Genomic DNA, 14738 nt, shown 5'->3' on the forward strand with positions numbered 1-14738 from the left:
GCCACGAAGTTGACCATCTACAAAACACTGATCAGACCGGTAGTTCTCTATGGCTACGAAACCTTGGTCTTCTAACGGAATCGTTGCATACGATCTACGATGAAGTGCAGATGGAAGATGGATCGTAGCGGAGGCGAATGATTCTGGAGTTGTATCAGCTGCTGGGAGAAACACTTATCCCCAAACGGCGAGGTTCGGGAGGTCTCGATGGGTAAGACATGTCGTAGGATGTCGGACAGCAGACCATTGAAAATGGTTCCGAATGAAACGACGCGACTGGGCGCGCAGCGAGCAAATTAACTTGATCAAGTGCAGACAATTTGGCTGGCGAGCTGCAACCATAGACCGAATTGAATGAAAACGACTTCTTCGAACAGCAAGGGGTACAGCACCCCTCGTGCGATTCATGGACCACCATTGCAGGAGAAAAGGCAGAGTTCTAGCGCTTGGATATTAAAAGTTCAATTTTGGAATACGTAACACATCTTTGCTCTTTTCGAAATCCGAAACCATTAGATAGATAGATAAAAAAATAATACACGATAAATAGATCCGAAACCCGTAAAACGAGGAAACAAATAAAACATCAAATCGACTCGAACGCTTTGTGGTAATCTGACAGTACAAAAAATGAAATATTATTTGGCGTGCGTAGCAAATAATATAGGATGAGAAAAGAAACATCAGCCAACTGTGTTGCTAGTTATATTTTATTGAAAATAAGTAACGATGAAATGATTTCACCAAGCTAGAAATATTTTGTAATAAGTAAAGTTCTGCAATTAACCAGACAGAAAGTTCGCCGGCCCACACCACTTCTCGATGAACTCGATAACACCGGGAATGTCTGTCTGCGGAGCCATTCTGGCTGCCACCGTTAGCTTACTCCAGGCGTCCCGATTGGCAAGCCGATGGGTACGTTGAAACACAACCGGTTGACGGCCCATCACCGGATAACCACTCACCAAACAGGCTTGATCCGAGATACCTAAACTGGACTCGTACATGTTGCGATCGTCGGTTGGTAGTATCTGATCAACCTTCTGATCCATGCTCACTGCTAGTACCCATTCGCGAATTTCTTCGTGCAAATTGAGTTCGTTTTTCAAATGCAACTCCGCCGGTATAGGAACGGAGCTGGGAAAATCCGTTGTTGAGAGATCAGAATGATCAACTAAATTTCCCGATCCTTCCTCGATCGCTTCGCAAACGTCCAAATAGTGATTCAGTATTACAAAAGCTTCTGACTCACGTCCCATGCCGCGTAAATCCATACCCGCCTCGTAGTATCCCTTATCACAAGGAATTATGTCGGTGTGACGCAAGATCGCGACAGAAATTTTAACGGCAATCGACTGTAAAGCGGGTGCTTGGCGACAAGCTGCTCTCGTACAATAGTAGTGAGCAATCATTAATAACTGCTCGAATCGATCAATAATGTCAGCTTCTGCTTGGTCTGACCCTCGCAGAGCTTGAACTAGATTCAATAGAAAGTTACGTAAGTTTTTCCAAATATTAACGCCATCTGGTTCACGTAGCGCAAAACATTCTGATGCTATGCGATTATATATGTTAAAATTTTGCGCAACTGGTGGCACACCATGCTCTAGATACAGATTCAACGCGGCCGTACAATCTCCGTCCCTAATCAACTGAGCAGCATATTGAGCGAGGTATCTCTGAAGTACAGGTACACCATGCTGTTTGGCCTTCTCGATACATCGTGTCCATTGGCCTTGCTCAGCCAGCAAATCCAAGGCACCCATGATATCAATATCTGCTAACTGTTCAACGTTTCCTTGATTTCTTAGACGAGATTTTTGCTGAGTTTCTACATAAGTTACCAATTGTGGATCAATTTCTTTTGCCAGTCGGCGGGCTTTATTCCAGTTGTCAGTTTTAATGAACACGTCAACTGCTTCACGCGGTAGCTCAGCTGCAAGATACAATTGAGCAGCCGGGCCAATCTGGTTGATTTCCATTAGACGAGGACCAAGTTCTCGAGCTATGTCAACTGCATCAGGACCTTCTAAAAATTGGTTACAAATCTCAGCAGCTCTTAGTAGAGCTCGGCCAACAGTAGACTCATCAGCATTAGCATCACTGATCTGTAACAAGCATTCAGTGGCTTTTTTGAACTCTTCAGCTCTTGCGTATTCCGAAGCTTTCTGTAGGAGATAACGAGAATCATTACCGCCGCTGCCACGGTTAGTTCGTGCATATAGTTTTTGGATTTCAGGTACTGCAGAAGGCACATATTCTTTTGCAATACGAAGTGCGTCACTAAGCATGTTGTACTCTTTATAGTACTCTAAGATCAAATCGGGTCTTTCAGCTCGGACCATTAAGGTTTCATATTCGGGATAGTTACGAGCTTCCAGCGCGGAAGCAGCTTGGCTAAGTAGAACTTCCTTGACAGCTTCAGGGAGATATTTTTCTGCAACACGGATGGCTGCCTTCCAATCACCACTATGTGTATGCATCATAATAGCCTCTTTAGGTTTATTCGCTAGCAAGAATTCAGCTTCCGCTTCTGTAAACTTTCCATCATCCTCTAAAGTCATAGCAATTTTTAGATGGACATCGTCTGCTGATTTTCCACTTGCTTTGCACAATTCCAGAGCAAAATCAAACTGACCAGCTTCGCAAGCATATGAAATTGAGTTATCAATCAAACTCATTTTTGTCAATAGCCTAGCAGCTGCTTCTATCGGGAGTGACTTGGCCCACATGTATGCGACCTGATCGGAGGCGCCTTCCCCTCCTTTTTGTTTCGCTACACGGTGAGCCTCTTCCCACTTGTTCGCGCCGCAGTACATATGAACGGCTGCCTTCCAATCTCCTGCAGCCAAGAAATGAACTTCTGCATTCTTGAAGCGGTTTTTACTTTCCAATTGACGAGCGAGAGAAGTATGAGTTTGTTGCAGCAGGTTCTTGTGGTATCTCTCTACCAGTCGAATCATTGAGTCGTACATCTCTAGTTCTTTGTACATATTAATGGCAGTATCTGGTTCATTAATGGTTAGAAGAACCTTTTCAGCATCACGATATTTACCGTCGATTTCTAGTCCTTTCGCCAGATCGATAAACATATCACGAACATCGTCGGTATTCAAAAACTTTTCGGCAATGTCGAAAGCTTTTTCCCACTGACCATGTTTATTTAACAAATTGATGGCCTCCTTGTACATTTCAGCTCGAATCAATAGCTCCTCGGCAGTACTGACATCACCTATCAAACACAAGTGTTCAGCTAACTCTACAGCATATTTTCGAATTTCTTCGGCATCGTCCACAGCTTTCGCAATTTGAACTGCTTTACGCCACTGCTTAGATCCAACCGCCGATTCTAGTGCCTTCACAGTGCAACCTGCCTCGATGTAGTGACTTATGGAAGCATCCAGTTGGCGTTTGGAAACCAGCCAGTCACCCCATTCTTCTTCTAGCTTAATAACCTCATCCGGAGATACGAAACGAGCTAAATCTATTGCTCGTGCATAAGCTCCTCCCTTTCGGTACCAGTTGATGGCACTCTCTTGTTGACCAGTTCGATGGGCTAACTCTGCCGCTAATTCAAACAATTCGGCCTTCACTAAGGCCGCAGAAACTCGACTTACAATACTCTCGTTCGATAGAAGATGTGGTGTCTTCAAAGCTAACTTAGCAGCTTTCACTGGTTTGTTTGCTTTCATATACAAAGTCATTGCTTTATCCTTTTCCCCACGTTCCTCTAGTACTTCTCCGGCCTTCTCTTCTTGACTAGTATTCAAGAGAAACTCCATTTGTTGTTCCTTCAATTCATTTAACCCTTGATAACCACGACGTTCAGCCAGTTTAATCGCATCTTCCCAACGACGAAGATTCTTATACATATCCAAAGCAGCTTCAATGTCTCCCTGTTCGATGTAAATTCGCTCAGCCGACCTGTTTGAGAAGACAGCATCAGACAACGTTATTCATTATGCAAACACTTACCTCAAATCACCGCCTAAGAGGGCCATTCGTGCTCTGACTTCGGGGCAATTCATTCCTTGATTACCAGTGGCTTCCTCATATTTTTCCGCAATTTTGATCATCTCTCCAATGTAGAACGTCTTCGAAGCATTCTCCAACGCAGCAAAACATCTCTGCGCCACCCGTAGGTTTTGTTGTGCTAATGCAATGTTCGCCAAATTATGCCACATTGCCTTGGCAGCCGGTTTGTCACCCAACGATTCCAGATAGAAAATAGCCCTTCCGAAATCACTATCATTGACGGCTGTCCCAAACTCCACCAAGCCTTCGTCCAGGTTATAAACATGTTCGGATGCTCCCTCTCGAGTGTGGACTTCAGTTCTTCCATCCTCTCGAATAACATCAAACACATCTCCGCGAACCGGCAGTATTGTCACATGCTCCGGAAGATCGATATTGTACCACATCGCCAGATTGGAGTCACTTTGAGCTATCGCAACATCACTTGAAGGAACCCACTGGACAAAAGCCACCTTCGCTAGAAGGGTCTGCTTCTTTCCGGAGCCAATATCCACTAGTAACAAACGCATTTTTTTGTCTCTGAAAAGTAGTTTATGACCTGTTTCACTCAACTCTAGCCAATCTATCTTGGAGTCATGCGTAATCTGCGTTATTGTCGATTGCAAGATCAAGTCTACGACGCACACTGTCTTCATGTCCAGCAAATACGCGAGTTTTTTGTTATTCTTTGCGTTACCGCGTTCGTTAAGTCGTACTGAAATTACATGTGGATTAACGAACTCGGTTCGGACCGAACCAAGAATGTAGTTCTCTCCATACTCCACTAGCGAAAGTTCTCCTGCGTTGAAAATCAACGCGACAGTGGGGTTTTCAAAATAGAACCTTTCGTGACGACCAGTTGCAATCCAAGGAATTTCACTTGTTTGACCTCGTAAAAGGTCACAGAGAATTAGCGAATCCTCGGTTCGTGCTATTAAAAAGTTATCCTTTCCCATGATACGAACGTCGTCAATTTCAAGTCCAAGTTGAGATTCCACCATCATTGAGTAGGATGGGCCGTGTAGGGATTTTAACAAAACTTGGCTGGAAGCAACAAAAGTCAGCTCAAATTTATCTTGCCAGATAGTTCGACGAAGCACAGATTCGTACACTAAAACTGCTCCGCAAAGAGACCCAACTGACAACCGAGAGCCATCTTTCCTCCAGGCGATCGCAGTTACTGTGTATAAATTGGGAATACTCTTGCATAACGATTCTGTCCAAGTGTTTTGTCGAGGACTCCATGTAAAAACTCGAATCCGGTCGAAACTTCCCACTGCTACAGCTTGACCGTTAGGGCTGGAGGCGGCAACTGAAAACTCTCGCTCAAGGTCATCTCTTGTGTAATCGAAGTTTCGAGTTAGTCGTCCTGAAGTATCGTAGAAGCAAATCTTCCTATCACAACCCGCAACCAGTATTCCACTTTGAGGCCATGCCAACGCCACCGGAGCAACCGGGTGTTGAAGAATCCTGCCGGAAGGCTCTCCAGGTTCTTCGATAATGTAAAATTTTATAACCGATCCATCATCATGTCCAGATAAAAATCCAGTTCCTCTTGTATTCGGTGCCAACGCGACAACTAAACTTTCTGCTCCATAAAGAGTTTTTGATTTATTATTTTTACAGTGCAACGATCGCACCTTTCCATCCTCTAAACCTGCAATGATCATCCCTCCGGTGAGCCATGTGATGCAAGTTACTGCTCCTCCCTGAGGAAACTTATTGCAAATCACTTTCTTCTCATTCCATGTTTCACCCAGTTTGTAGACGTAAACGATGTTATCGCTTTGGGCCACCGCTAGTCGACTGGAATCTGGACTGAAAGCGATTCCGCGAATAACATACGAACTTTTTCCGGCATTAGCATCTCCAGGTTTCGTAGAGAACTTATCCCGCCGTTCGCCGTTTTCATCGAAAAGTAATATTGTACGATCTGCTGTAGCCACCGCCAACTTTTGATTGTTTGGTGACCAGCACAGACCGGCTATGCGAAACAGATGATCCTAGTAGACCGAGAAGTGCAGATTAACATGTGATATGTTTTCAAATGTTCGTATGATATCTACCTGTGCTTCTGTAACTGTTTTCATAAACTTCAACTGCATGTCTTCTTGAAATTGATACTGCTGCGACGTAAAAACTTTATTGTTAATTGAAAATCGATCGAACCTGAAAGTTTGAACCCATGTCAATTGTTGTGGTAACAGTTACCACGACTACCCCCTTCAATCTGACCGACTCCTTTGAAATGACATCCTAAACAATTCAACAGGTTTTGCAACAAAAAGCACGTGGTCGATCATGGGATCAAGCGAAAGCGCATGCGTTAGCTTTGTTGCTACGAAAATGTCCAACTGAAGATATGCACCACTTTCATACTATTCAATTGAGAAAGGCAACATTCAAACCAAAAGAATTAACTCCACCTTAAATCATTCCTCCCGCGAAATCCAGTATCGGCCGCGAAATTTACTAAATGCCGCGAAAGTAATGAAAAACAGCAACATTATATTTCTTATGAAACGTTTCGATTTGAAACCTACGAAATTCATGAAAACCAGGTAGACGGACGAAGCTGAATATTTATGGGCACCCAGATAGCAGCGTGATGCCTTCCTCTACGCAACCGAAAAGATGAAACAGCTCTAAATCACTCACTTACAACGCGATTTTGTTGACCTCAGTTGAATTGTCTTCGAACGATTCGGCTGCTAGATCCACTTGGAGCAATGGTTTTGGTAACCTACATGATAGAATAAAATCCAAGTTGAGAGATAAACTGAGGGCGTAAAAGCAAGCATTTTTTTTAATATCCGACAGTGAGATTGGTTTTATAATTTAATTCGGTTCGAGGACGTTTTCTTGAACTTTCCCGGTTTTCAATTAAATATCTATCGATTTGCGGAATCTCGATAGATACGGAACGCAACGTGAGCCAATAAAACTTAATACGTGCCTGCCGACACTGCAATAGCACTAAATACAATTTGATAAAGCATGTACTTTTAATTAGTAATAATGCAAAGAAATTATGAATCGTACGGGTAAATAACCGCATATTAAAATAAATAGAACAGTTGTTCCTTGTTTTTGCCTAAAAAATCTCTTGATTTAAGTTGCCGCGAAATTACCGCGATATTTGAATATTTTCTATTTTGCCACCCGCGAATTTTGATTTTTTTTTTGCCGCGAAATACCACTGTCTCTAGTGATATAATTCGACAGCCTTAATCGTTCTTCTGAACTATAAAATTGAAATCATGCTGGGACTTAGAAACTTTTGGGCTGGGAAACATTCTCAGTTCACTTGTCCTATTCTCAATTCCACTTTACTGGCAAATTTTACTTTACGGAGGTAATTTTTGTTACCTCACTTGAGGTGGAATTGGTAATAGGTCTAAAAAAGTTAAGTGAGCGTGAAATATATATCGCCGTTAAGTGAAATATATATCACCATGAAGCGACTCCCGTAATAAGCACCGCTGATTTTCATACTTATCTTGCAAATCAACATATTTTTTAACTACACTGTATAAGAAAATTAAACTTATTTCATATCCGTACAAATAAAAAGCAATAAATGTTAAATTCGATTTTTACTCTAAAACCAATAAAAACGTAGAGATTTGTCCTCATTGTTGACAAAAATCAACGAAAAAAGAAGGTATGACACTTTCATAAAAATACTTAAAGACACCAGCAAGTACTCACAGATGTCATTACATATTGGGACTAAATACAAATTCGTACTTTAACCAAAACAAATTTATTGGCTGTAAAATAAGCTTTCATTTTCAGCAAAGATCAAACAATGACCTCACTACTGCTAAGTTTGTTCGCTATAGTATACTTTTAATATATTCTCAATATTTGTTTTGATTAGTAACTCAAACGTGGTTTACAGAAAGCGAAATTCGTCAAGTAGCAAAAGTTTCCTGCTTTCTCATTTGGTCAGTTTTCTGCCTACATAATGATGAATGTTGAACAAGTCCCCAGCAGAAGGAAGCGGCGCGAGTCCTCCGGTTACGTCTGGCAAGCTAGTGAGATCGGGCAAATTGTGCATATGGTTGCGCACCTCTCGTTGAACGTCTTTGATCTTTGAAAGTTTTGCTTGGTACTCCTATAAACCAAAACATCAGTTTACATACAATATATACAAACAAATCAAGAATTATCTTTACATGTAGTCGTTGTTCTGCTTGCGCCAGAAGCTCTTGTTGCTCTCGCTGGAAATCTTTTAACATTGTCGTCAGTTTCTTCCTGTCGTCCATTTCAGAAGCTAATCTAGCGTTATAATCATTCAGAATTTGAATTGCATCATTAACCTGTGGCAAATATGAAACGCGATTTTAACGTATTACAACATTAATTTAGTTTTTGAACATACCTTCATAGCTAGACGCATAGCTGCTTCTTTGTCTTCAAGTTTGGCCAACGCTGAAAGTTCGGATACTTCAGGGGGCAGGTTGGCAATTCGTTCTCTAACAACGGCATCACTGGAGGCGGAATTCTCCAGCTCTTGAATCACTTTAATCAACTCCTCCGGTTCAGGTGGATCACCATCCGGCAGATGAGGACTAAGGGTTACATGCGTTTCAACCTTCCCGTTAACCTCTATAGTTTCAGACTTGACTTTTTTCTCGGCAGTACTTGAACTACTTTTAGATTTTTTTGCAGTACCGCGAGTGCTTGCCTCATCCGAAACTTTATCAACCTTCCGTTTCTTTTCCTCGCCAGTTTTTGCTGGTGCTGGACTCTTTTCCCTTTGGTTCAATAATCCTGAGTATTCCTTAATCCTTGCCTCATCATACACACCTCGTTCCGCCCAAATATTCAAAATTCTATTCAAGCTATGTACCGTCTTCTCCTCCGGTCCAGATTGGGCAATATATTTAAATGCTTTCAACAAAGCATTTTCAAACTCTTTGCCAAATTCTGGACCTTTCTTTTTGCTATTTTGAATTACATCATTCGCCAAATACATGAAAGTTAGTTTTTTCGATGTTGGAGCTGCAAAACAATGTAGCAAATTTCATGAGTAAAAATACATAGTCGAATAAGTCGTGGCATCGTACCTTTATGCAATTCTTTTAGCCAGGTTTTGACTATAATCGAATGGTGTTTTCGATGATGGATAAGCCACAGCGAAAGAGTTTGTATGCTTTGCTGACTGGGATTTAGCTCCAGCAACTTCTTCACTAATCCAGACTCGGTGAATGATGCCATGATTTTTTCTACACAATTATACTACACTAATATGTTAATGCACGGCCATCGAATCACTGCATAAATTGCCGACCCGAATGGCTTATTGATAAAATTCAATATTTTAAATCGGAATATTTCACAATTTGAATTCAACGCGACCGCAATAAAATATCAAAACACTCAGAGAAAGCAAACGTCAAATCGTAAACCAAAACAAAGTGCTCACAGGGTTGAACCAAAACCAAAGATATCGTGAGCAAACGAGCAAACCCGCATGTCAGAAAATTAAAATATGTTTCCGGCAACCGCCGCCGATGATTATGGCGCTAGTGTTGAAAATGTGTGCCGCGCATAGCAAGTCCGTCCCATTTGAATTCTTACTCAAATTGAGTTAATACGTGGAAATGGTAGCTAACTATGCATAGTTTCGTTACAATAGACGAACTTATAAACTTTGTTCCGACAAACATCGGGAAAACATCCAAACATATTGTCCCATCTCATAATAAGCAATGTTATGAAATCTTATAAAAACGCGTTTTTCTAGGCTTACTGAAAATGCAAATGGGACTGCCATGCTATGCGCGGCAGTATATATTAGGGTGGGGAAAAATGATTGATTTTTTAGAACCAAGTTTTTTTGGTTCCTTTTGGGGTCCCAAACAACCCTAAGCTTACCGGAAGTCGATTGGTTTTGTCTCCGCTTGGCGCATTGCATTTTAAATTTGTATGAAAATTCATATGGGAAAACCTACTTTTTTGCATTTACCTTTCTAGAGAGCTCAATAATGATCTAGTTATGCACTACATTATGTTAAAGTATAGTATTATAGATGCCTAATAACTTTGCAGAAGACACTGAAGAGCTAGGATGTCTCTAATAAGAGCTACAGTTGTTCAAAGTTGAGCATGTCGATTTAAATGCAGAAAATCTTGTTTTCTGCCAACATTACCAATGTATTGGCGTCAGTAGGATTCCCATCAGAAATAACCTATCGTAACGAGTTTATACACTCAGCTGAACCAAACAAACGAATTTAGGTCAATATTCTAGACGTCGATAGGATCTACAACGTGTTCCAGAGGTTACTTCTGATGGAAAGCTGACTGACGCCGGTACACTGGCAGTGTTGGCAGAAAAAATGATTTGCAACATAAATTTCGACATACTCAACTTTGAACAGCTCTAGTATTTTTTTGGGACACCCTAGCACTTTAGTGTCTTCGGCCAAGTTGTTTGGCATCAAAAAACCTTCCATTTGAAGTCATGGAAACTATGGTTTGAGCCATTTTGAGCTCTTTAAAATGGAGAATGCAAAAAAGTTGGTTTTTCCGTACAAATCTCCATATAAATTTGAAATGCAATGCCCCAAGCGGAGACAAAACCAATCGACTTCCGATAAATTTAGGATTGTTTGGGGCCCCAAATAGAACAAAAAAAACTTGGTTCTGGCTTTCTACTATCAAGTTTCATTTTTCCCATATAACGATTCCCCACCCTAATATATATAGTAGTGAAAAAATGAAGTGCTGTTTTCTATTTTGTTCAAACCGAACATCACGAAATTTTAAAAACATAAACTTTTTCCGATTCCCCACCGATAAAAGTCATCGCCGAAAATGGTTTTAGTTTTGTGAATTACCAGAGGATTTTTTAAGAACAGATACGACGTCTTTGTAGCCTAAGTTTGGCGATTTAAAAATATCAATCCGAATAAAAAAAAATGTTTTGCAGTTCCACTTTACTAACGAAGATTTATACTTCGCGTCGGAGAATAGAAAAGCACTAAAAGTTACCGGGACCTGTGTATAAGTTTGTGGCGCAAGTGGCATGTGAGACACCGGACAATATGTCGATTAATTACGGTCACTCCGAACAAGCTACACTAAAGTCGCTTTTTACGCGGGAGATACGTGCCGCATAAAAAAAACCGCGTAAATTCCGGAATCCGCGTTAAAAAAAATCAGCGTTAATTCTGCATTCCGAGTGAAGGGAAACCGAAATTCGCGCAAAAAAAAAAATACCGCGTAAGTTCCGGAATCCGCGTAAAAAAACCGCGTAAATTCCGGAATCCGCGTAAAAAGCGACCTTAGTGTACCCAATATCCGTTCGAAATTCCATGTACACTAATGCCTGATATCAGGTGATATGCGGTGTAGTGTGAACGGGGTATAAGATAATCTTAACATGTCAAATATTCTTATGTTCGATTGAAACGAGTTTTGACAGTTAGATTTGAACTTTTCGGAGACAGTCGTTCAAACTTTAACTTTAGGGCTTTAATAGAGATCTATTTACGTACGAATGAGTTAGTGCAACTTGCTGAGAAAAATATAAACAAATCGCTGTTTTGTTTGCAATGCTATATTTTCAGCAGCTTTAAAAATATTCAGTTGAACACTTTTTATATGTTTTAAACTCGGTTTTGATCAATTATTTCATTCGTGACTAGGAAACGGGAGAAGCTGCTGAACATATTCGACCAAGAATGGCAAAAAGTGATAAAAGGTTGAAACAACGAGATGCGATGATTTCCAGTTTGGAGGAAACAAAAGCACGGGTTTACACGTTTACTAGTGTGCAAAAAGTAACTTATCTTTAGACCTCTCCAATCGTACATGTATTGGTGCATTTTATACCGTGTAAGTCAGGTAAAAAATGAGGCAAACAAAGTGCTGTCAAAATTGACAGCATTGACTGCGAAATGTTTATTTGCTTTCGCTGGCTTCAAAGTTAATTTATTTTCAGGCGGATTGTGGGATTTTTTACGGATAGTATCTTACAAAATGAATATTTGATTTCCAGTACCGAGCAACTCAAAAAAGAACATATTTTTCGATTTGTTTAACCCCGGTAGAATAAAGCGAGTCAATTATGAGGCAAATAACCCAAATTAAGTGTGCTTGACTGAGCTGTCAGACTCAGACAGCTGTATAAGTTGCTGCAGAGGATTTTGTAAATTTTATTGAATAGTTTGTTAAACGTTTGATCGTAGGGTAGTGTCTTCGAAAAAAATTCATAAATTTTATAGTTCTACACCTTTGCCGAAGACTTAAATTTGATATCTTGCAACTAGATGTTGTTGCTTTTATTTTGACTGAATACCCCCTTAATAAAATTTTCAACGAATATCTTAAAATATTTAAAATCGCATATGGGTCATTCCATGTCAAGTGTCCGAAGAAATGCATCGACCATCTCCGATGTCGACCAAAATTTGTGAGTCGATGTATTTTGGACCGCAACTTATAAATACAAATTGTTGTAACGATTGTGGACCCCTCGGCCAATGGGACTGCCTTCACTTTTTGCGAATTTAGCAGAACACTTTTTAATTTGCGGATATCTCGGGATCCTGGAAAGCTACAGGTCATATTGATATATCATTTTGAAGGGTTTTAGATGTAGAATCGAACTAAGTTGTTTATTTTTTTCTGCAGTGTTGTCAACATTGCGATTTTTTCAACTTTAAACTTAATTTGCAATTTACTCGAAACACCCCGCTTCGATTTTGGTTTTGACCACGCCAATGTGTTAAGCAGACGATTTTACATAGGAATCACTTATCAGCAAAAAACAAAATGTAGCGTTTCAGAAATACAGCATTTTCAAACTTGAAAGATTTAGGAATTTGTATTTAAGTACTCGATTGCCCAGGTTTGCTAAGATTTCAAAATTGTAAACAATGTGCGTAAAGTAGTTAGCAAGTCTCTTCACGTGTGTAGTCATTTCATTCTCAAAGATGGTGTGTTCAAATGGGTTGTATTTTGAACAAATTTGTATCACTCGGAAACGGTATTGGTTATCACAGCAATTTTCATCTTGCGAATGACACACGCAATGAGATTCACTAGTTACTAAGAAAATATATTCCAAGTAATAATGAAAACGCTTTAAGGATTTAGCCTTGTTTTTTTTATGTTGGCTTGCATTTAAGCCTTCGACTATATGTCGATTTTTTGATAGCCATAAAGAGTGTTTCGTAGATATTCCCTACAACTATCATATGCATGAAGTTGTCAGATGGTCTCTCTGATAGCTAAATAATTTAAAACCTGTAGGATATAGTTGTGGCTAACGTAAAAATTGGAAATCATAACATAGGCAGGCCCTCCCAGCTGGTCTCAAGGTACGATGCCGGTTCAACAAGCTAGTCGTCATATGTTCGAGTCTCGGCTCGGGGAAAGCCTGTTAGTGTCAATAGAAGCGTAGCGCTAGCCTCACAATTGTCATGTACATTGAACAGTTGGCTGCGAAGCCAGTGTCAAATAAACAGAACAGAAAAAGCCACCTTGGCTCTAATTCTGGATAAAAGATAAGAAAAAGAAGAACATAGGCATACGCATGTTATGATAAGCTTACTTGCTTTATGATATGCTAGGTTGTAAGCAAATTAAGATATTTGGTTATGATAAAGTATTTTGGATGCGTACGGAGATTTGATTGAAAACAACATGTGTTCTTGAATAAAAACATGCAAAATTTTGAAATGAAATCTGAAATCAGCATTTTTTCACGTTATTAACGATGCTACAATTTGGTTTTGAAATTCAAAGGATAGATAAAAGAAAAATGTACATTTAACAAAAAACAATAAACCAAGCCATGAGACAAAAGAAAAACCTTCCTGAGTCTAGAACGGCATTTTCGCGTTACATTATTAACATATACTCTTCTACACTACCCGTCATAAGTTTGGAATCGCTTTACTGAGTATTGCAACACCCAGCTTGAATATTGCAACACCTCCCGAAAAGTTTAGCATCACCTGGAATAGGCCAATATCTCGTGTTTTTGACAACCTAGAAAGTTGCGGTTTTTAGCAAACTTGTTCCGAAGGTCAAAGGCTACTGTATGGTGGCCAATTCAGTGTGAAACTCTACCGCTATGTGGCGCTAGTGGGTACACAAATTGTCGTATTTTGAACTTAACTAATCTCACGATTCCGACCTGCTAGAAAGTTGCGGTGTTCAGCAAACTTGTTCAGGATGTTAAAGGCTTCTACATGGTAGACAATTTAGTGCTGAATTACCACACTATGCGGCGCTAGGGTACATGTGGTTCTTCGTTTTCAACGCCGTATAACGTATAACGCCCCATGTGTGTTCCGAACTATTCCATTGAGGCTATTTTCATTACAATTCAGTGTTAACACAAATCAAAAACCCCCTGTATCCTAATTGAAATACGACTTCGACAACTTCGGCAACCACCAGGGCGAATGTTTTTGACTTCGTGTATACATTTCGGGTGTCTGCTCGTTGGATTACAGGCGCCTTCTCGAACGCGCCATGTACTGAAGTCACAACCACTCGGCTTGCACATAAGCCGACGGCGTTGCGTGTTTGGTCTTCAGCTTGCAGCGGAAAGTAATAAGAAATGCCCTCTGTGGTGTTCAAATCCTTCATCATCGGATTAGAGGCATGTCTACTGCAACTGTTCGCAACCGAGGTAATCAATTTAGTCGCAATATTGTCAATTTCACCCATTGTAGAACGGGCTGTTAACGTTGGTG

At 40.4% G+C, this 14738-nt stretch overlaps 2 protein-coding genes across 2 annotated transcripts; both read right to left on the bottom strand.

The window, feature by feature from the left end:
* Positions 1-701: 701 nt before the first annotated feature.
* LOC129721985 (intraflagellar transport protein 172 homolog) lies at positions 702-6154 on the bottom strand. Its single transcript, XM_055675135.1, has 3 exons — positions 6081-6154; positions 3976-6017; positions 702-3924 (listed from the first exon to the last, which is right to left on the bottom strand). Exons 1-3 carry the CDS (start codon positions 6117-6119, stop codon positions 783-785), a joined length of 5223 nt encoding a protein of 1740 aa, XP_055531110.1. The 5' UTR covers positions 6120-6154; the 3' UTR covers positions 702-782.
* A 1607-nt stretch (positions 6155-7761) lies between these two features.
* LOC129722529 (regulation of nuclear pre-mRNA domain-containing protein 1B) lies at positions 7762-9412 on the bottom strand. The gene is made up of 4 exons (XM_055676016.1): positions 9090-9412; positions 8402-9024; positions 8196-8339; positions 7762-8134 (listed from the first exon to the last, which is right to left on the bottom strand). The coding sequence occupies exons 1-4, from the start codon at positions 9238-9240 to the stop codon at positions 7958-7960; spliced, it is 1095 nt and encodes a 364-aa protein (XP_055531991.1). The 5' UTR covers positions 9241-9412; the 3' UTR covers positions 7762-7957.
* Between the last annotated feature and the right edge of the window lie 5326 nt (positions 9413-14738).

Source organism: Wyeomyia smithii, chromosome 2 (assembly GCF_029784165.1).
Source record: "Wyeomyia smithii strain HCP4-BCI-WySm-NY-G18 chromosome 2, ASM2978416v1, whole genome shotgun sequence".
Classification (NCBI taxonomy): Eukaryota; Metazoa; Arthropoda; class Insecta; order Diptera; family Culicidae; genus Wyeomyia; species Wyeomyia smithii.

What these genes read in the sequence shown, in the direction of transcription:
- LOC129721985 (XM_055675135.1), bottom strand. Translation starts at nt 6,119, where the DNA reads ATGCAGTTGAAGTTTATGAAAACAGTTACAGAAGCACAG. An exon ending in AAACAGTTACAGAAGCACAG is followed by an intron (nt 6,018 to 6,080) that starts GTAGATATCATA and finishes TCGGTCTACTAG; the next exon opens with GATCATCTGTTTCGCATAGC. An exon ending in CTCTTAGGCGGTGATTTGAG is followed by an intron (nt 3,925 to 3,975) that starts GTAAGTGTTTGC and finishes CTTCTCAAACAG; the next exon opens with GTCGGCTGAGCGAATTTACA.
- LOC129722529 (XM_055676016.1), bottom strand. Translation starts at nt 9,240, where the DNA reads ATGGCATCATTCACCGAGTCTGGATTAGTGAAGAAGTTGCTGGAGCTA. An exon ending in CTATGCGTCTAGCTATGAAG is followed by an intron (nt 8,340 to 8,401) that starts GTATGTTCAAAA and finishes TATTTGCCACAG; the next exon opens with GTTAATGATGCAATTCAAAT. An exon ending in AAGCAGAACAACGACTACAT is followed by an intron (nt 8,135 to 8,195) that starts GTAAAGATAATT and finishes TTTGGTTTATAG; the next exon opens with GAGTACCAAGCAAAACTTTC.